General features: G+C 45.7%; 9 protein-coding genes across 9 annotated transcripts; 5 read left to right on the top strand and 4 right to left on the bottom strand.

Moving 5' to 3' along the window:
* Positions 1–1,171: 1,171 nt before the first annotated feature.
* V1513DRAFT_381487 (IEC3 subunit of the Ino80 complex, chromatin re-modelling-domain-containing protein) lies at positions 1,172–1,930 on the top strand (the record flags this gene model as incomplete). Its single annotated transcript, XM_066895072.1, has 1 exon — positions 1,172–1,930. One exon carries the CDS (start codon positions 1,172–1,174, stop codon positions 1,928–1,930), a length of 759 nt encoding a protein of 252 aa, XP_066752603.1.
* Positions 1,931–3,050: 1,120 nt separating this feature from the next.
* Positions 3,051–3,519, top strand: V1513DRAFT_426147 (uncharacterized protein; the record flags this gene model as incomplete). The annotated part of the gene is made up of 2 exons (XM_066896155.1): positions 3,051–3,077; positions 3,133–3,519. 2 exons carry the CDS (start codon positions 3,051–3,053, stop codon positions 3,517–3,519), a joined length of 414 nt encoding a protein of 137 aa, XP_066752602.1.
* Positions 3,520–4,804: 1,285 nt separating this feature from the next.
* On the top strand, positions 4,805–6,288 carry V1513DRAFT_134275 (methylsterol monooxygenase). The gene has a single exon (XM_066894198.1). The coding sequence runs from the start codon at positions 5,198–5,200 to the stop codon at positions 5,984–5,986; it is 789 nt and encodes a 262-aa protein (XP_066752601.1). The 5' UTR covers positions 4,805–5,197; the 3' UTR covers positions 5,987–6,288.
* On the top strand, positions 6,289–8,358 carry V1513DRAFT_134274 (uncharacterized protein). Its single transcript, XM_066894197.1, has one exon. It carries the CDS (start codon positions 6,591–6,593, stop codon positions 8,058–8,060), a length of 1,470 nt encoding a protein of 489 aa, XP_066752600.1. The 5' UTR covers positions 6,289–6,590; the 3' UTR covers positions 8,061–8,358.
* Positions 8,124–9,346, bottom strand: V1513DRAFT_447688 (uncharacterized protein). The gene has a single exon (XM_066898423.1). The coding sequence runs from the start codon at positions 9,153–9,155 to the stop codon at positions 8,364–8,366; it is 792 nt and encodes a 263-aa protein (XP_066752599.1). The 5' UTR covers positions 9,156–9,346; the 3' UTR covers positions 8,124–8,363.
* A 163-nt stretch (positions 9,347–9,509) lies between these two features.
* On the top strand, positions 9,510–13,172 carry V1513DRAFT_447686 (SNF2 family N-terminal domain-containing protein). Its single transcript, XM_066898422.1, has 4 exons — positions 9,510–9,737; positions 9,793–9,978; positions 10,038–10,955; positions 11,005–13,172. Exons 2-4 carry the CDS (start codon positions 9,936–9,938, stop codon positions 12,945–12,947), a joined length of 2,904 nt encoding a protein of 967 aa, XP_066752598.1. The 5' UTR covers positions 9,510–9,737; positions 9,793–9,935; the 3' UTR covers positions 12,948–13,172.
* Positions 13,105–16,087, bottom strand: V1513DRAFT_416896 (P-loop containing nucleoside triphosphate hydrolase protein). The gene is made up of 2 exons (XM_066895856.1): positions 14,354–16,087; positions 13,105–14,308 (listed from the first exon to the last, which is right to left on the bottom strand). Exons 1-2 carry the CDS (start codon positions 15,980–15,982, stop codon positions 13,208–13,210), a joined length of 2,730 nt encoding a protein of 909 aa, XP_066752597.1. The 5' UTR covers positions 15,983–16,087; the 3' UTR covers positions 13,105–13,207.
* Positions 16,088–16,267: 180 nt separating this feature from the next.
* Positions 16,268–17,860, bottom strand: V1513DRAFT_459339 (tryptophan synthase beta subunit-like PLP-dependent enzyme; the record flags this gene model as incomplete). The annotated part of the gene is made up of 2 exons (XM_066899748.1): positions 16,268–16,597; positions 16,652–17,860. The coding sequence occupies 2 exons, from the start codon at positions 17,858–17,860 to the stop codon at positions 16,268–16,270; spliced, it is 1,539 nt and encodes a 512-aa protein (XP_066752596.1).
* Positions 17,861–18,063: 203 nt separating this feature from the next.
* On the bottom strand, positions 18,064–19,644 carry V1513DRAFT_134217 (uncharacterized protein). Its single transcript, XM_066894196.1, has 4 exons — positions 19,231–19,644; positions 18,808–19,177; positions 18,612–18,749; positions 18,064–18,565 (listed from the first exon to the last, which is right to left on the bottom strand). Exons 1-4 carry the CDS (start codon positions 19,399–19,401, stop codon positions 18,267–18,269), a joined length of 978 nt encoding a protein of 325 aa, XP_066752595.1. The 5' UTR covers positions 19,402–19,644; the 3' UTR covers positions 18,064–18,266.
* Positions 19,645–19,672: the final 28 nt, after the last annotated feature.

Here is a 19,672-nt window from a genome sequence, read left to right as displayed (position 1 = left end):
ATTAAATAATTCGAATGAGTTCCACAGATCGAATGTCGTCGCCAACTCGCGCACCTTCTGTGGCTCTCGTCTGATTATAAATATGCCATCTTTCGCCCGCTACTTCTGCGCGCCCCCTTTCCTGTCTTCGTCTTACGAGAATAATGATTCTCAACTAGACAACGAGATCTAAGTCGCCTGGCAAGCGACACAGTCTGCAGAAGGAGGGGAGCCTATGACTGGCTGAGATCCTCCTATTTCACAGGCGAGTATACTTCAGAATTCCTACAACCTGGTCATTTGGCTGACATTAACGTAGGCAGACAGTTTCTCAAGTGTGGGCAAGAGGGCAGCCTGGAACCCGGGTTGAGTCTGAGTGGCCAGAGGCGAGCCACTTGGTACACTGCCGGTTTCAGCAGCTCGTCCTCTGCTGGGGACAAGAGGAGAGTTCGTCTAGCGCTCTCCTCAATACGAGTACGCTGATTCACCCGAAAAACGGGCGATGCGTACTCCATTATGGGCACGGGAATATGGGCACGGGGGATAAGAGGAGTCCAGAGTCCTGACAGACTCCTCTTTAATTCGAGTACGCAAATCCGGACCGGGCAATGCGTCCTCTACTGGGGGCAAGAGGGGAGCCTTGACCAGGCTGAGATCCTCGTTGACAGTGCAAGTCCAATGTGGCAAGAACCAAACCACTTTGGCCTGTACAGGCTCATCAGGAACAGTGTTAGGTTTTTACCTCCAGGAATATTTGTTTTCCCACTGGGTTTTTGTTTTGCCCGGAAGAATTTTCCCTAACACCTTTGTCCAAATGGATGTTCCTTTTTTTTGAAGTACATATATACGAGCGTAGCTACTTGTGGCTGCGCGCTGAGGCTTGCCTCCTCGGCATTCTGGTCTTGTGCCAGATGTCGTGCAAAGTTGTAGCCATCAGATGACAGGATTTTGTTCGCAAGTTCAAAATCAAGGGGTCTGGTGGTCGTCTTAATGCAAGTGAAACCCTTGAACCGAACCTAAACGAAAATAATACAAACGCTAGTTCTGATTGAGGTATGATACCACGGGCATTCACAACCATCAGAGCTCGCGCGTAGTTCATCAGATATGCGCCAGACATAATATATCAGCCAGACATCACAAACCCACACGCATCACTTGTTTCTTATTGCGATCACTGTTACTACATATCATGTCGGAGCCACAACAACCGGGGTCGTCGTTTTTGGCATCCTCGTTAGAATCTCCGGCCTCCTCGTCTACCCCAGGGCCCCCACACGAAAGATCACCACAACATGCCGCACCGCCAGCCTCCGATCGGCCTGCCATGTCTGGAAAGCGTAATAAATCGCCTACATCTGTGCGATCCAATCAGTCCTCGTTCGCTGCCACAGTAAGGGGAATCTCATCTCCAGTTCCTCCGGGATTGCCTACCGTCGGGACAGGAAGCAGTATCGTGAGGCAACCATACAAATCTTTCAGGAAGAAATATCGAAAGCTTCGGTTACGTTTTGATACGGTCATGCGGGAGAACGAGGAGCTGGAGGGAAAGGATTTTGCGGCGAAAAGAACGATCAGAAGACTAAATGCCGAGAACGCTCGGTTGTTGGATATGTTGATAGATCTTTCAGAATCGCCTCATATCAACAAGCAGTTTCAGATTGGGGGTTTAGGTGTCGAGGAGGTTGACGAGGAGAGGGAGCGGCAGGCGAAGGCGTTGAAATGGATTACGAAGGCTGATTTGCATGATGCAATTGACGGCGCAAAACATGGTGATGTGAAAGATCCTAGTGAGATTAAAGAGGAGTTTGGGAGGGAGAATGGGAGTAATGGCAATGCCCATAGTACAGAATCTGGAGTCGATAGCACGATATTGCAGAGACCTAGTACGCCGCAGTATTTAGATGAAGAAATTTTACTTTTACAGGACGACTACGACTCGGATTTTTGACGATATTTTGTATTGGATCTCATTGTACTATTTTATTATGGATTGGCGTCATGTGTATATTTAGATAACTTGTAATATATTGGGTGGCCAATGATAGGATGATTATGACCAAATGCCACAGGCTTCAGGCTCCAGGCTCCAGTCAGATAACATGTTTCCTGGATTTAAACTCTACTGCACGACTGCGTTAGATAACACTAGCACACGCAAGAAGCCTCGCTATAAGCTTGTCACTATCTCCAATTGAAAGCAATGAACGGGCAGCAGGAGAAGACCGTTAATAAAATACTATCCAGGTAGGAAATGTTCTGCAGTTGAACACTCGTAACACCGAAAAAGGTGATATCTAACAATCTGAATGAGAACTATATCGGAACATCCGTTTGCACTGTCGAACAAGAGCGGACTTCACAAGCCGTTCGTCAGGACTGCATTCGAACTTGAGGAGGACGTGCACGCCTTAAACAGTATAATCTTTGCGCAGATGTGACGCAATAAGGAGCTATTCATCATCACAGACAGGCTAGACAGCAACATGTTTGGCGTTCCCGTTGTCATCAAAAAGCAACGATAATTGTCAAGTGAGTGCTGGAGAAAAACAATTGAGAAATTACGTCACATGTAGGATATGATTCATCGCAAGGCTGCAGCTTACGCGGTTTTGACATATGCGGCTTAGGGCGACGTTGGATCCACGTCATGAATTATTACTCACAAATAACGCGAATGGGTCCTTGCTGCAGCCACCATCCTACACTTTTCCTAATGGCAAGCTTAAATTTAATTTAGATGCGCTCAAGATGACGCATTCAGCATATTCAGCTTCGTCGACTAATTCAGTGGAACGCCATTCCTTGCTTGTTCGCATTTGCTTCCTGCATGCCGTCAGCGTGTTTTCTCCACCGTGTTTTACTGAACTGAACGATTAACCTGCTCGAATATCGGCTCTTGTTGGCTGTTCTGTACTGTCATTGCTCAAATATATATAGTCTGCTCCTGTCCTCTCTGTTATTGGAATCATCCTCATCAGTTAACCTTCTTGCCTGCTATCAATAACCATATCCTGGCTACTATTCCGTATTTGTCGACAATACATCCAGCAATTGCCTTTAGTTCAACAATGTCAGCTGTTATCACTTCGTCTGAGGTACTTATTCCATGCTTTCTAAGGTATTATAACAGAGGCTAACTTCCATTTCTAGACCGACCTCAAGCCTACGACCTCCACTCTCTCTACAGCTACTACTCTCGCAGATGTGAGAGTCCCGGCGCAATCCCATGCTTCCGCTGCGACCTTTGACCCTACTACTACTTTCGTGTATGACTACAGGACTGACAAAGAGCGTGGAGAAAAGAATCCGGAAGAGCCAGTTCCGAAGAAGATCTTAGGTCTCCGTTCGTGCATCTTCTGGATTCTTGCAATCTCGCTGCTCATAGTCGTTTGCGTGACCGTCGTGTTGGTCGTGGCTCTGAAGACTCGAAACAACTCATCTGTTACTTCGAACTCATTTTCACCCACTGGTACTGTTTCTAGTAGCCAATCCAGAGTATATATGAAGAGATTAATCGATGATGGCGGCATCCTTTAAGCGCTAAAGATTATCAATATTTCTACGTTATGCGTCTATGAAAACTTGTGTTTGGATCTATCGCGACTTTTGCCTCGGTTAATGATGGCGTGGAGAGTTTGTACACGTTTTCAACTACTCGAGCTTGCCAGTCATAAGCTAGAGATCTATCATTGAAACTTCACTGTTTCTTTGTATGCATGCAGATTGTATCTCCTGTGGTTTCGGAGTTCGGTGGGTAAATCTGGGTATCTGAGGGGTAATGTGTATGGTTCGCATGTATTTATGAGGGGAGAACTTCGACGATACGATAAATAAGAATACATCTAGTAGTATTCCATCTAGTAATAATAATATTTGATTTCTCATTAGTTTAGAGGGCAATATACATTTATTCACGATTGCTGCGAGCCAGAACATTTTTCATAGCGGCGGTACCAAAGAATTTGGGAAGGAATAATACCTCCTGAATACGAGAAGTTAAGCTTCGGCTCCAATGATCTAGCTGCCAAATATAAGTTGGAAATCAGTAACGGCCGCATACTCTTTGCGTGGGTGTGATCCATGCATGGCCTCGACTATCATCTGCAAGCTTGTTGCCATATGGGTTTTCATCACGGCAAGCCCTTTCACTATTACAAACCCGAGATAGGGACCTCCTGTAACCGGTATAAACCTTCTTACGCAAATTGAAGATAAGGCAAAATCAAGGCTAGAATATAGCACCTGTGCAGACTTGGCGAGCATTAAAGCTCGTGGTTAACCAGCAAATCGCTTGGATTCAATATGGCATTGCGTGATCTCGGTTAGCCAGAGAAACTGAAAACACCAGCCAGCCAATTCTCGAAATCTGCCAAGCTAACTGTCACATTCTCGGCTTACCATAGTTGGGTTGACGTTATCGTGGCCGGAACAGTGCGTGGCCGAGAATTTGATTCAGTAATGTAAAACATAGTGAGGTTAATGGCGTATCCATAGCCGAAATAGCTCATTATTTAGTCATTATCCCTAGAAGAGAGAAATAACAATAGACTCGTTGCTGACATCGTCCTACCCTTCAACGAGTTGGACAAGCAAGTTGAGAAATGCCGCGACATCAACATGCATACTAACATCCAGGTTGACTATTGAGACTCTGAGTTCAGCGCGCTCTTGTTACTTTAGCGACATGTTCATCGGCACCGACTGCAAGGGCTAGTCAAAATCTAAGAGTAGAGCAGGGACGTGGTGCTAATAATTGGCTAGTTTCTTCGAAAATAAAAACGTTGCTAAATCCCTAACTAACTATTTGGTCCCCGTAATTATTCCCAGGGAAAACTTTGACAAACTTTAAGGTTTCTTTAGCGTTTAATGCCCATGCTAATAGAGGACCTGTCGTTTTCATTCGCAACTCCCACACGTTTAATTCTATATACCAAGATTTCAAGGGAAGGGTTCCGTCACGATCAGAGCATCTATTACTGGGAAGAAGGCGAAGACATAATTAGTGATATCCCCTTGGATAGTCCCAATATTAATTTGCCAACAGTACATCACCCCGCATTTGCTCGAAACAGGGGTTCAGGGTTCAATTGTCCACGCGACGTTTTGGTCTTGCTGACCGAGGCACCAGATGTATTGATCGCGAACATGCACGCTGTCCACCACCTCCACATTCCCGATTGACTCACGCCAAAGCAACCACTCAGCAATCCTTCTCATGAGTGGTATCACCATCACAGCTTTTGCAGTCTGGTGGGAAGAAATTTGTGGAGGTTATGCGCCTGGCATCATCGAATTCGGCATGATATCCTGCGGTCACATTATATTTTGGACTATCTCGACGATCTACCTGCTCATTGACATTCTTTTCCCTGCCTTCTCGAATAGGCACAAACTCCAATCACAGCAATGCCAGCCGACCGCGAAAGAAATACGGCACTGCATTATGCATGTTGGTGCCGCGAATATTTCCGCGATCCTAGTCAACCTCGCCATCCTCTACGTATTCGGTACAGACGTTACCGTATTCACAGTATCTCCCAAGCTTCCTTCGCTTAAGCGGTTCGGCCTCGAGTTGATTTACTCCATGATGTTCCGCGAGGTCCTTTTTTACTACGTCCATCGCCTCTTGCATCATCCGCGTGTGTACGCTCACATCCATAAGCAGCATCACCAGTTCACGTCGCCAATGGCTTTTGCTGCGCAGTTCTCACACCCGCTAGAACAGGTTTTCGCCAATATACTTCCAATTTTTCTGCCCCTCATGCTCGTAAGGGGACATATCTTGTCATTCTTTACATATTTTGCCTTTCAACTCTTCGAGACTGCCACAGTACACAGCGGTTACGACTTCGTGTGGCCTCGGGCGAAGATGCATGACCTCCATCACGAGAAATCTATTGTGAACTTTGGGGGCTTGGGGCTGTTAGATTATCTGCATGGGACTAGTGATAAGCAGAGAACAGCTAGACTGAAGCGAAAGGCCGCCGCGGGAAAGAGGAAGTAGAACATGAAGGACAGACAGCTTATTGGCGTCGGACAGCCGTGGCGGTCACTGTGTCTTTTTGGCATATTGCTATGCTATTTACTAGGTTGGATAATGAAATCAAAGTCAGGAAACGTTACAGGCCACAATCCATAATTGGATATTTAGACATTAAACCCTGAACCCGGTCCGAACAAATTTCACACTAGTAGGAGAACTAGTGTCCATCTGATTCACGCGCACGACCGGGACAAGCAGAGACATCAGACTATGGTCTCGTTAGTTCCCTATTTGTCGTCCTGGAGCAAAGGTATATGCGAATAGCTTGGGTGAAGTGTGGAGATTCTTTGCTGGATGAACTGCGATGAATAGCAACTTTTAATCTATAGTTGGGTCAAGATCGTTAATAGCTGGTAAATTATTCATTTTTCCTTAAACCCTGCATCAGTCGTACAGTCATAAAGCCCCAAGCTAAGTTGTCGTCTGCGACACTTTGAAGTGGTGTATATCAGCTATCCCTCGTCTCGAACCAGTAGTATGTGTTTTATGCGCCGCACATCCCTGATCTTGGGAGGATTGAAATAGGTGCCATCACAACCACCGTTCTGCATTCATCGCTGGCTAGATGGCCACATTATGCGATGCGTCTTCAATGGCCGGCCAGAGAGATCTACTCATTGATCATGAGAATCTCACAACCAGTGATCCACTTGCCAGGCTTCCGTCCGAGGTATTCGCCAATATCTTGCTGCAGCTTAGATTTAAAGATGTACTTCAATGCACCAAGGTTTGTCGAAAATGGCAAGAATTTGCAGAGGGCTATCCGCCGCTATGGTCATATATTAATCTCAGGTACGACGACGGCCGCGAATCCGATGCCACCGTTTCGGAGTATATTCACAGGGGGAAAGGGACACACCTTTGTTTAAGTTCATCCTTGTCCAATGACTACCGCCATATTCGAGGAGTAAGACATATTGTTGCTTTGAAAATAGACGTCTGTGCTTTTAATTATGTAATGTGCGACATAACGTCAGGTATGTTTGAAAAGCTCCGGAGCTTGCAGTTTTATTTCTCACAGGACTCGACAATTCATAAAGCTATGGTTTTTATAATATGGACGGTCACTGCGCCTACGTCGTATCATAGTCTTGAAATGCTGTCTTTTGAAGGTGATAGTACTGTCAGGGAATGGAACCGAATGCTGCTTGAGCCGTGGGATTTCATGAAGATCATGAAGCTGTTTCCGCGGTTACATACATTATATCTCTGCGGTTTAAAAATTACTTCGGATTGCGTCAATTTGGAAGCCATGGAAGAGCTACGAAATGTCATTTTACTCAATTGCACTTTTTCTACTATGCCGACAATCCCATCAACTTGTTCGGAATTAGTAGTGGATCGTTGTAACGTCTTTCCCCACTCGTTACCATATCAGAATATGGAGCTCAGTAACGTTGCTCTACGGAATTATCCGTACAATAATGTGGCTTTGCAGGCAATTTGTAGCCACTGCAAATGGTCATCACTGAAGAAGCTGGATATATCACGGAACTCCGCGCTCAAGTTTTCGAGACCGTTTACGGTGGCCGGGAAGTCATTGGAATTCTTCATCACAGATCGGTTTAAATGTATGGAGACCTTAATCGTCGGGTCCACAGTCACGGACGATGCACTCTCTGAATTTCGAAAACTTCGCGAGTTAAAGTATCTTGTGATTCAAGACGCGCAGCAAGTTACTGCACGAGGATTTCATAATCTGCTATACTTTGGTCGACGATGTTCTAGATTCGGCAAATTAATGTATTTGATTGCTCTTGTGAAATATATCGTCGTTAATATGAAAACTCAGAAGATTATGTGCAGTGATCATATAAGTCTCGCTCATCTTCACTATTACTTGCTTGAACTTGATGGTGTGTGCCGTGTCGTGGAGTCTAACGTCAGTGTCGATGAATCGATCGAGAGTTGGATGAATGATATAGAGGAGTTTGAGACACCAGAGCAATTTGCCGTTAATACCGACTTGTGTGCTAGTACGGTCATTGCGGATTGGCAGCGATTTACTCAGCCAATTGAGCTTTGTTTTGCATGAGGAACGATATTACAGAGGTGGATTGCCCAGGACTTTGCGCTGATGACGCTGACGGCTGTTGAGTCGCTGTTTACAAGAACAATATGTTATAAGTCGAAATTGTACATGCATATGATATGTAATAAGATTTTGCTAATACATATCTGTTACGACGGTCACTCACATACTATTACCGCACACATGAGAAGTAGATGCAATCGTAAATATAAGAGAGCCATTAAAACAATTAACATTAATCCACCCGAAATGCTTGTGAAATGATACAATATATACATATCCCATTCTAACCATCTGCTTTACAATCTAATATCTATGCCGTTTGAAATTCATCTTACTCTCTGGCAAGTCATCTTGATCACTCTGAGGAACTGTTCGCCGCTTCACACCATTTGGATTTGCAGTGCCAAATACGGATTGCATATTCTGTTGCGATTGTACTTGTTCAAACCCTTGGTATGATTCTTGTTGCTGTTGCTGAAGCTGTTGGGAACGCAAATGGTCTTGCTCAATCCGCTGTTCTTCCTCTAATTGCGCAGACACGGCGTGAAATAGCATATCATCAGGCGTTATCATTAAAATATCTCTAGCATTTTTCGCTATAGCTGCGTCTGACGGAAGAGGCTGTGACCTATCAAGCTGTAAACCGGAGCGGAACGTGAACTCGGCGCCGGCCATCGTAAAGTCCATACCGTTCGATCGCTGCGTCTGAGACTGATCTTGCTGCTGAGCACGATTGTACAACCGGTCGTGGTTTTGTGAGCCCTGAGATGTCTCATCCTGCTTTGATTCAGCTTGTCTGTCGCCCATTTGCTCGTCAGTCATACTGTTGGACTCTACACCTGTCCCAAACTTCCGTTGAACAGCCCACTCATATACATCATGGCCAGACGCTATGACGGCCAAAACATCATCAATAGCTTCTAAATAACCATGCTCCTTTGCCCGTGCTATGTCCTGGTTCGCTGCGCGGTATAGCTTTGTCACTGCAACTGCGGCAGCCTTGAACGTTGACAAAAGTTGAGATTCGTCGTCCTCACCCGTGGCCCCTTTCGCAGACGAAGTAGGCAAGTGAGAGGAAAGATGCGACATATCCATCTTGACCGTCGCGGTTACTATTTCGCCTTGCGAAATTAGCCGTTGAGGGTGGTGGACGTTGAATATATTTCGGATCCGGTCGAAGAATGATTGGCAGGTTTTACTTCGCAACCTTTTTGTGTGCCCCTAAAAGTCAATGATGATGTCGAGCCGATTTGGGTTGCGGCTGTGTATTGTGGCGCCAGTATAATGTAAAGGCATAATCGTCACAATAGGGTCATTATTATAATCTGATCCGTCTAAGCTACACCCAAATGCAATGCTATATGCAACGCCAGAAACAGAGTGTGGCGGCGCTCGTGGCGACTATGGTTTGATTGCCCTCGTGTTTGATGGGAATAGCTCATCCTTGGAACATTTTAGCTATTGTACTCAATTCTCCAGATCCGTCACATTCTCCGACCTATATTCATTCTTCATCATATCTGGGTTATTTCTGTATAAACTCCCTTTTTATTAGAGAATAAATAGACAATCATTATAATGTCGCCGCCGGCACTACCTGACACCGACGCCTCCGATACCAGTCCGTTGCCGACGACTGTTGCGCCATCCGAAACCGACGATGCCGACTATTTTTCTGTATGTTCGAACAATGACAGCCTGCTTGTCTTAACACGGCACTAATAGGGTACAGGAGCCGGAGACTGCGGCCTCTGAGAAGACCAAGCGGAAGCAGGCGCTTCAGGCCAAGAAGAAACAACTTGACAAACAAAAGGTACGATTGGCCGTGTTTCGCGTGTTGTAAGTAGTCAGATCGGGTTCTAATGAATATAGCTCATGGATTCTGCACGTCGATTCCGATATTTGATCGGCTTGACTGGTGAGCTTCATCTTCTTCGATATGTGCCGGTCCGGGTTTGCCTAACGGAAGTGATCTAGATCTATTCAGACATTTCATCGACATCCGAGCACAACAAGATCATGAAATCAAGCAGATCCTTGATGAAGCAGATTCAAAGGCTCCTCGTGGGCGTCCACGAAAGAACGTTTCGTCTGATCATCGCCATCGAAAAACCGAGCAGGAGGAAGACGCAGAGCTTATGATGGATGAGGAGGAAGAGGAATCAGATACTACCGTCTTTACCGAGTCTCCGAAGTTTATTAATGGTACTATGCGTGATTATCAGGTCCAAGGTCTCAATTGGCTCATTTCTCTGCACGAGAATGGTATTTCAGGAATTCTTGCCGATGAGATGGGGCTTGGCAAGACTCTACAAACCATCTCTTTCTTGGGATATCTTCGATTTGTTCGCGGTGTCAATGGTCCTCATTTGATTGCTGTACCCAAATCCACTCTCGATAACTGGTCTCGCGAGTTCGCCAGGTGGATTCCAGACATTAATATCCTTGTGCTTCAGGGCCACAAGGAACAGCGAGCGGAGCTCATCAACGAGCGGTTACTGACTAGCGATTTTGATGTCTGCATTACATCTTACGAGATGATCTTACGAGAAAAGTCCCATCTTAACAAATTCGCCTGGGAGTACATCATCGTCGACGAGGCTCATCGTATTAAGAACGAAGACTCCATGCTGTCGCAGATTATTCGTGTTTTCAACTCCAGAAATCGCCTGCTTATCACTGGTACTCCTTTGCAGAACAATCTCCATGAGCTGTGGGCATTGCTTAACTTTTTGCTGCCCGACGTGTTTGCTGACTCCAATGTCTTCGACCAATGGTTCGAGACTCAGAACTCGGATCAGGATACCGTTGTGCAACAGCTGCATAAAGTTTTGCGCCCTTTCTTGCTGCGAAGAGTCAAATCTGATGTAGAGAAGTCACTTCTTCCGAAAAAAGGTCAATTTTGATCCTGATTTTAGCCTGACTAAAAAGCTAACGATTTTAGAAATCAATGTTTACGTCGGTATGTCGGAGATGCAAGTAAGGTGGTACCAAAAGATTTTGGAGAAGGACATCGATGCTGTCAATGGTGCTGGTGGCAAGCGTGAGTCCAAGACGCGTCTTCTCAACATTGTCATGCAGCTTCGAAAGTGCTGCAATCATCCATATCTTTTCGAAGGGGCTGAACCCGGTCCTCCATACACCACGGATGAGCACCTCGTTCAGAACACTGGCAAGATGATTATGCTCGACAAATTGCTCAAAAGATTGAGGGCCCAGGGTTCCCGTGTTTTGATTTTCTCTCAGATGAGCAGATTGTTGGATATTTTAGAGGACTACTGCTTGTTCCGTGAGTACGAGTACTGCCGAATCGACGGTTCTACGGCACATGAGGATCGCATTGCCGCTATCGACGATTACAACAAGCCTGGCTCCGAGAAATTCATTTTCTTGCTTACAACTCGTGCAGGTGGACTAGGCATTAATTTGACAACTGCGGACACAGTTATTCTGTACGATTCGGACTGGAATCCTCAGGCTGACCTGCAAGCAATGGATCGTGCTCATCGTATTGGCCAGACTAAACAGGTCGTTGTATTCCGATTTGTCACCGAGAACGCTATTGAAGAGAAAGTATTGGAACGTGCCGCTCAGAAGTTGCGTTTGGACCAGCTTGTCATCCAACAAGGCCGCGCACAGAGTCAAACCAAGACCGCAGCTTCAAAGGATGAATTGCTCTCGATGATTCAGCATGGTGCTGAGGCTGTATTCCAGAAAGCTAATAGCGGTACCTTGACCAGTATGGATGATATTGACGATATCCTGAAAAAGTCTGAGGAGCGAACAGCTGAGCTAAACGCGAGGTACTCGAAACTTGGGCTTGATGATCTTCAGAAATTTACCTCGGATTCTGCGTACGAATGGAATGGTGAAGATTTTGCAAAGCGAAAGCAAGGAATCCAGCTCAATTGGATTAATCCTAGTAAGCGCGAGAGAAAGGAGCAGACTTACAGTGTCGATAAGTACTATAAGGGTGTTTTACAGACTGGCGGTCGAACTGCTGGCGCTCCCAAAGCCCCCCGGGCACCCAAACAAGTTCACACTCAGGATCACCAGTTCTATCCGCCTAGGTTGATTGAGTTGCATGAGAAAGAGACCGCTTATTTCCGGAAGCAGCAAGGATATAAAGTGCCATTGCCCGAAGGCGAGGAGGAGGATTTGGATGAGCGGGAGGCTGAACGAGAACTGGAACAACAGGAAATTGACAAAGCTGAGCCGTTGAATGAGGCGGAGGAAGAGGAAAAGCGACAGCTTGCGAATGAAGGTTTCAGCAACTGGTCACGAAGGGATTTCACTCATTTTATTCAGTTGAACGCGAAATACGGACGTGAAGACATAGAGGGCATTGCTTCAGAATTCGAAGGCAAGACAATTGAGGAGATTGAGCAGTATGGCAAGGTCTTCTGGGAACGATTTACCGAAATCGACGGCTATGACAAGTATATTGCGCAGATCGAGGCAGGAGAAGAACGTACTCGAAAGCTCAACCATCAGCAGAAACTTCTTCGTCAGAAGATTGACAAGTACCGTGCGCCACTACAGCAGCTCCGGATTCAGTATCCAATTAATAACTCGAAGAAAGTCTACACCGAGGAAGAAGACAGATTTTTGCTTGTGCAGTTAGACAAACTTGGCCTTGATAGAGAAAATCTATATGACTTGATTCGTGACGCTATTAGGACATCTCCTATGTTCCGATTCGACTGGTTCTTCCTGTCTCGTACTCCGCTCGAATTGTCACGTCGGTGCTCGACTCTGATCACTTCAGTGGTCCGTGAAGTCGAAGGACCAAGCAAGCGCGGCAAGGATCGCGAACGTGACGAGGACGAAGAGGACTTGCCGGTCGCGAAGAAGCCAAAGAAGGGTGGCAGAGTTACAAAGAAATAAGGATTTACGTTGTTCAATTGTTAATTATGAAGTATACGATATGGTAATTTTTTGTGGTATTGTGCGATTATAGGTACCTTTGTTACTAAAATAGAGAGATTGTTGATGCTTTATTCGGTCGTTTGTGAGGGACGATATGTGTACATTTACAGTGTTAATTGAGTTTAGAAACTTTTATTTGGAAAAAATGAATACAAAACCCTGTACATAGTACTCCATTCCCAGATAGTTAATTGCCGCGCTGCATATAGAAACAATAATCAATCCACTCCTGACCGTCTATGTTTTTCTATTAATTGATGGACGTCTAACATATCATCGTCTGAACTGAATTTGTCGGTGGCTTGACTTAGGTCGAAACTAGGAATGTTGAGGTCAATATCAATCATTGACGACTTTGACCTTTCCTTCGGAGTCTTCGTAGTTAAAAGTTTGCCGGCAATAATTTTCTTACTATCCCACGGACCGGGAACTGCGTCTTCAGCCTGAGGTGGCGTTATGTTTATGTTGTTGTTTTTGACATGCCTCACAAACTTCTGCAGCATTTTCGTTCGCTCAGAATGACCGATTTTCACTTCTGTGGATTTGCCGTCCTGTTCTACCATCTCTAGAACCGGATCATATTCTGTATTGCCAATATGAGTGACGGACTCCTCATAGACTCTCGCATATTGCTGCTTGTGCTCGCGTTCCTGTCTCGGTGTCAGCAGGCCATAGTCGGTGTTGTCCATCTCCTGTTTAGATTTGACTAACGCAGGAGGTACCGAATCAGACTTTCGTCGCTTGTGGCCCGGTGAGCTTAGTGAATTCGGATCCATATTCTCCTGATCATATTTTGACTTTCGGCCTCGTGCCTTTGGCGTGAAGTCATCCAGATCACCTGATAGTAGGCTTGATGCGGTACTAAATGTGGTTCTCACACCGTCTGGCATATTAAATTTCTTTGCTGTTCGTTTCTGCTTAGGCTTCTTTGTCGAAGAATTCGTAACAGCCTCTGGAGGTGCTTCGTTTTGAACGGGAATATCAATATGTTTCAATTCAATCTGTGGAGTAACGGAGTCCGGCAGTATCCTGTGGCAAGGTTGGAAATCGAAAGATGCTATGTTACATATTGCCTCTTGTATCTCTTCGTATTTTGCAAGAGCCTCGTGCCATTTATTTTGCTCGCGTTCAGTCAATAGGGCGACTATTCGGCCTTTCCGGAACCGACCAGTCCGTCCCATTCGTTGGAGGACGCGGACCGGCGAACTTGATGCATCGTAGCAGATAATCATGTCCACCTGACCAATGTCGAGACCCTCTTCACCAATAGAGGTTGCTACTAATGTGTTGTACTTCCCAGCTTTGAAGTCTTCCAGAATCTTCGATAATGTTAGGAAACTAACTGAAACGGAGAATGTACATACCAGCTGCTGTTCTTGTTGCGACATACCCTCGCCACCGTCGATATCTTTTGACATACTCTGCCCAAAAAACATATGCGCTTTGACATATTCCACATTTTCAAGAACTCTGATAATCTCCGCAGAAGAAGTACGGTATTGGCAAAAGATGATAACCTTCGACTTGTCCGCAGCCACCTCCTCGTCGGTGAAATAGTTTACCAGTGTTGCCACGAGCAAATTAATTTTCTCATGACTCACGAAGGTTTCCGAATTAATGATTTGCTGTGTGTGATGCTTGAGGCGTTTGTAATGATCGCTCTTCAAGAGCTCTCCCGCATATTTTCCGGGTCTCTTGATTCCACCTTCCCATTGTTGGAGATAGCTGTAAAATGGCTTGATTCCGTGATACTTTAATAATCCCATCGCGTGCGCAAGAGGAATAAGTAATCCAAATAATGCATCGACCTTGAACATTAGGCCCCCACGATTTTGACCAGGACGAGAGTTCGCTTGTCGGAAATCACCACGGGCTTTGAAGAGACCATAATGATTTATCATTGTGGCGTCTCGTATGAAATAGGCACCAGTACTGACGAGCTGGTCCAGTGATGGCTGCAGTGATGCGGCAAACATATCCAAAATTTCTTGACCTTCGGGTGGCAAGTCTGCTGTAATGTGTTCCACGCCCACGCCTTGCACATACTGAACCACATCATCACTCGTTTCTGTTCGAATCTCCGCGTGTGATATACTCAGGTTCGTTATAACATTTTGCACGGCCTCCACTGATGATCCAGGGGTAGCTGAGAGCGCCAATACTCGAAGCTCCTTATTAAATCGCTGGACAAATTGTACAACTTTCACATACGCGTAATCACCGGTCGCGCGATGTGCTTCATCCACGACTAAGCATACAATTTTCTTTGGATCGACAACGCCACGCTTCAGATCATTGTCAATCGTCTGAGGAGTGACAAAGAATACTCGTTTTTCCTGCCAAATATCTTCCCGCACAGCTGGACTGGCAACACTGCCGATCAACATGGCCGTGTCCTCTCGAGGGATTCCAACAAGCTTATAGCAAGCCTCAGCTTGCTGCGCAACAAGCGGTCTCGTAGGCGCCATAAAGACAATTTTCGAGTCCTTAGTCCATCGATACCAATTTAGCATGACGACAGCTGCAATAAGTGTTTTGCCAAGTCCTGTTGGTAATGCGCAAAGCACGTTATTGAGCAGTGCACGATCGGCAATATTTCGCTGATAGTCTCTGATCGCCACGTTTGTCGGATATATCCACGTGTTTAGTGCAGAGTGATTCAATGAATGGTGGGAGATTGGAGATCGTGGAGCCCATAGTGGGACAAACTCGCCTGGAAGTCGAGTAACATACGGATTCCGGACAGCGGGGCCAGGTTTCGCTGCCGTGGCACCCACGGCCTTGCCAAACAGATTAACTTGCTTCATCCGTGACATACTAGAAAATGATGCCTCAAAATCATGAAGTGAACTTGCTGCCAGCGATGAATTGCTTCGCTGTGAGATAGAAGATGATGTACGGCGAATCGGGTCACTTGTCTTCCCGGCTAGTTCGAGTAGCGCGCCTTCGTCTGATGATGAGAATCCAAAATCTTCGTCGTCTTGGACGTTCATTTCAGACGTTCATGCTCTCGAAATTAGTTAAAGCTTTTGGCAGAGAGTGCTTTTTTGAAGAGGTGACGCCCGAGTAGCGTCGACACGTAGGTTTGCTCATCGCAGTTTAAAACGCGTTGCAGTAGCTTAACGCGCCGCCAGAATGCGCGTTCAAGGCGCGGACTCCTGTTAGGGTTTATACTAAAGCAAATCAGCCATGGCTAATACAACACTATATGTAACGCAAAATTTAGATCTATATATTTATTATTTAATTTCTAAATAGTTACAGAACCTGCGTCACTTTTAAAACACAATACCCTCATCCTTCAACTCCTGCTCAATCGTGGCCTTGACCAACTCTTTATCCGGTTTTTCTACGACGGTGACCTTTTTGGGCAAGTCCTTCAGAACCTTCAATGCATCTGGAAGAACGTTGTCAAATGAGTAGGCATCCTTGCCTTGCAAAGCTTGGTGGACGGCGTCACCAAACTTGCCAGGGTGCGCCGTGGAGACAGAGATGTAGGTGTGTTTTCCGTCGAGGTGTCGCAAGCTAGTGGTGACACCGACGGCTGTGTGCGGATCGATAATGTACCCCGATGTGAGATCGTAGATGGCCTTGATGGTTTCAACGGTCTCCATAATATCAGCCAATGCTTCATACAATTGGAAAATAAAATATTGGCTTACCTGCTCGTCAGAGACGCTATCACTGGCAAACTCTTTCAATCCAGCGTCGAGAACTGTCTTTGGAACGCTAAACTTTCCGGTAGTCTTCAACTCGATCATCCACTTCTGGATATATTGACCAGCTTCTTCATTCGATGACGACAGTTGTTCTCTCGCAAGATACCACAACAGTCTCTCGAAATTGCTGCTGATCAAAATATCCATTGCCGGACTCAAAGTCTCCTTGACGGACTCGACATCACTAAGGGGCGCCCTCTTCTCGTAAACACCAGATTTCCAGAATCGGTCGAGAATGTCATTGGCATTGGTAGCGATGATGAGCTTCTCGACAGGGAGACCCATTCGCTTGGCGTAGAAACCGGCCAGAATGTCACCAAAGTTGCCAGTGGGAACGACGTACCGCACAGAGATGTTCTCGGAACCAACTTTCTTCAAAAGCGTTAAATAAGAATAAAAATAATACGTGGTCTGCGCCAAAATACGAGCCCAGTTAATGGAATTGACCGCGGCAAGGTGGTGCTTCTGGTTGAACTCGACGTCGTCGAAAAGAGTCTTCACGATATCCTGGCAATCGTCAAAGTCGCCTTTTACCGCGAAATTGTGAACGTTCGCGTCGGTAACGGTCGTCATCTGGAGATCCTGGATGGGCGAGACCTTATCTAGTGGGTACAAAATAAAAATAGAAACGTCTTTCTTGTTCCGTAGACCGTAGATTGCGGCACCGCCGGTGTCTCCACTGGTAGCGCCGATGACGGTCAATCGATCTCTAATGTCACACTCGCTTTTGCCGGCATTCTTGCGCTGTAAAAAGAATTCAAATAGATTGCCGACAAATTGCAGAGCAACATCCTTGAACGCATATGTAGGTCCGTGAAATAATTCCAGTAAATACAGCTTGCGCTGCTCGTCCAAAACCGTCAGAGGCGTAACATTCTCTTCTCGGAACGTAGAATAGCTGCGGGCTATAAGCTGCTTCAACTCCGCAGGGCTAATTTCGGATTGTGAAATATACAGCGAGAAAATCTCAAAGGCAAGTTCCTGGAACGACAAATCTTTCCACTTGGTGAGGTAATCTGAAGGGACGCTCGGGATCTCAGCAGGGATGAACAAACCGCCGCCCGGAGCCAGACCACGGAGAACAGTTGCTTCAAAGCTGAGATATGGCTCGCCCGAGGCTCGAGTGGACAAATACTGCTGTGATAGTGTCATGTTGTATTATAAATTGGTTTGTATTGTGATAATTTTTTCATAGGGAAAATGCGACGGATGAGTCAAAAAGTTTGAAGTTGTGCGGCTCGATCGTGGCGTGGCATTCCCCCAACGTGGCTTTCAAGCCTTCCCGTCCGATCTAGAATACTCATTGAAAGAGAGATACGCGACGAGAAGTACAAAGTAAATACTACCAATCGCCATGAATTGTCTATCAACTTCCCTGGCGTGCTTAAGGTGTAATCGGGTATGTAATTGGTCAACCTGAGTTGTATATCGTCTATTCGATCTCAAGCCAATAAAAAAACGCCTAATGTTCTATCCACTGATTTACGCAAAAAGCATGATCCGGTATAAAATAACAATCCCTACATCTGCTATTCCAGACTAGAGCCTAGCCTATGCATCAACCATCTAATCCAAAGTCTAGCAAATGGTCCTGAGAACCGAAATGTTCCTCAGCAATCTGATGGCGCTCTGTGTGAGACAGAGACAGAGGGGTCGATGGGGCATGCACCCTTCCAGAGGCGAGATTACCCATGAAACCTTCCATTGCGAGAACTAGGGACTCGTCCTTGTCGACAAGTTCATTGACAATAAAGTCTTGAAGCAGTCGGCTATTCTTCACAGATGATGAGCACATAAACTTCAGCACCCGTTCAACTCTGATCCACTGTGGATTATCAACATGTTGCTCAATTGGTTCTATGAGGTGTCAGTCTCGAATCTTGCTAATCTGTGGACCGCTTACCAGCATCTGCCAATCTTGCTTTCTTCTTGCGCTGATGAGGACCATGCACTCTCCGATGGCGGAAAACAACTTTTATACTCCTGTCCTCCAGTTGAGCAATTGTTAATGATCCTTCACATTCAAACAAGTCTCGTTGGGCTAAATAACGCGTTAGCAGATGATCTGCATTTTATCCACTGACATAAATTCAAAATACACGTATGACGGACACGTTGCCTTGGTATATTGTTTCGATTCGCAGAGTCGTCCTTTTGCGCACACAAGTAAGTCAATCTCCACTTGCCCGACTTATCTTTCGCCCTAGTTCTGGCAACGAAAAAGATACCGGTGAAATTATAAATCTCGTCAATGATGTCCGCGAATATGGACGGAACCAAGTCCGGATGTTTAGTCTCAAAGAAATTATCTAACGTCTGTCCTTTCCATTCCAGATCACTGGCAAGATTATACGCAAGAGAAAGTGTGTTATCCGGCCGGCTTCGATGAATTTCGCGACATAAGGAGCCAATGAAATCACGTATAGTCGAGCATCGGATCGGCCTCTCTTCATCGCCTTCGGAAACTTTCTATTCGCGGTTGTCAGCAAGCAGTCCAGCCATAGTACCCAAACGTGTCATACTCGAGATTTTCTTTTCCTTTCCCTGCATCTGTTACATGTCTTGAACTTCTTGCCATACGGATCGACGAAATGATCCGGTTTCAGCATTCTAATGCACACACTGCAATATCGGTTATTGATTTCATGGTCAGCAGGATATCCCTCGAGAGCGGATTCCATCTCTAACTGCATCTTTTCGTTTTGTGAACAGTAGATAGGCAAATTGCCGACCCTTGACTGTAGCTAGGCCGTCGGATCTTTATCAGAGTGCGGCTATCATCACTTCACTAAACTCGCGTTCTTTTCGTTTCACGCCGACGCGGCAAGCAACACAAAAAGGGATTTGTGATGCCCAACTTTGCTCTGAGATTTACATACATCGGCGGCAAAATAAAATGAGTGAGAATGAACTGAAATTTCAAATATACAATGTTACTTGGTGACTGATTAGTCAACGGAAGAG

Source organism: Lipomyces chichibuensis (genome assembly GCF_038497645.1).
Source record: "Lipomyces chichibuensis strain CBS 12929 unplaced genomic scaffold V1513scaffold_24, whole genome shotgun sequence".
Classification (NCBI taxonomy): Eukaryota; Fungi; Ascomycota; class Lipomycetes; order Lipomycetales; family Lipomycetaceae; genus Lipomyces; species Lipomyces chichibuensis.
Note: the sequence above shows the minus strand (reverse complement) of the source record. Positions and strands in the feature narration are given on the sequence as shown.

Excerpts from the sequence above, each read along its gene's own strand:
- V1513DRAFT_134275 (XM_066894198.1), top strand. The coding sequence starts at position 5,198 with ATGAGTGGTATCACCATCACAGCTTTTGCAGTCTGGTGGGAAGAAATT.
- V1513DRAFT_134274 (XM_066894197.1), top strand. The coding sequence starts at position 6,591 with ATGGCCACATTATGCGATGCGTCTTCAATGGCCGGCCAGAGAGATCTA.
- V1513DRAFT_447688 (XM_066898423.1), bottom strand. The coding sequence starts at position 9,155 with ATGGATATGTCGCATCTTTCCTCTCACTTGCCTACTTCGTCTGCGAAA.
- V1513DRAFT_447686 (XM_066898422.1), top strand. The coding sequence starts at position 9,936 with ATGGATTCTGCACGTCGATTCCGATATTTGATCGGCTTGACTG. Across the intron at positions 9,979-10,037 it reads ATATTTGATCGGCTTGACTG|ATCTATTCAGACATTTCATC; the intron begins GTGAGCTTCATC and ends GAAGTGATCTAG. Across the intron at positions 10,956-11,004 it reads GTCACTTCTTCCGAAAAAAG|AAATCAATGTTTACGTCGGT; the intron begins GTCAATTTTGAT and ends TAACGATTTTAG.
- V1513DRAFT_416896 (XM_066895856.1), bottom strand. The coding sequence starts at position 15,982 with ATGAACGTCCAAGACGACGAAGATTTTGGATTCTCATCATCAGACGAA. Across the intron at positions 14,309-14,353 it reads CGCAACAAGAACAGCAGCTG|ATTCTGGAAGACTTCAAAGC; the intron begins GTATGTACATTC and ends ACATTATCGAAG.
- V1513DRAFT_134217 (XM_066894196.1), bottom strand. The coding sequence starts at position 19,401 with ATGCAGTTAGAGATGGAATCCGCTCTCGAGGGATATCCTGCTGACCAT. Across the intron at positions 19,178-19,230 it reads AAAGGAAAAGAAAATCTCGA|AAAGTTTCCGAAGGCGATGA; the intron begins GTATGACACGTT and ends AACCGCGAATAG. Across the intron at positions 18,566-18,611 it reads AGCAAGATTGGCAGATGCTG|AACCAATTGAGCAACATGTT; the intron begins GTAAGCGGTCCA and ends GACACCTCATAG.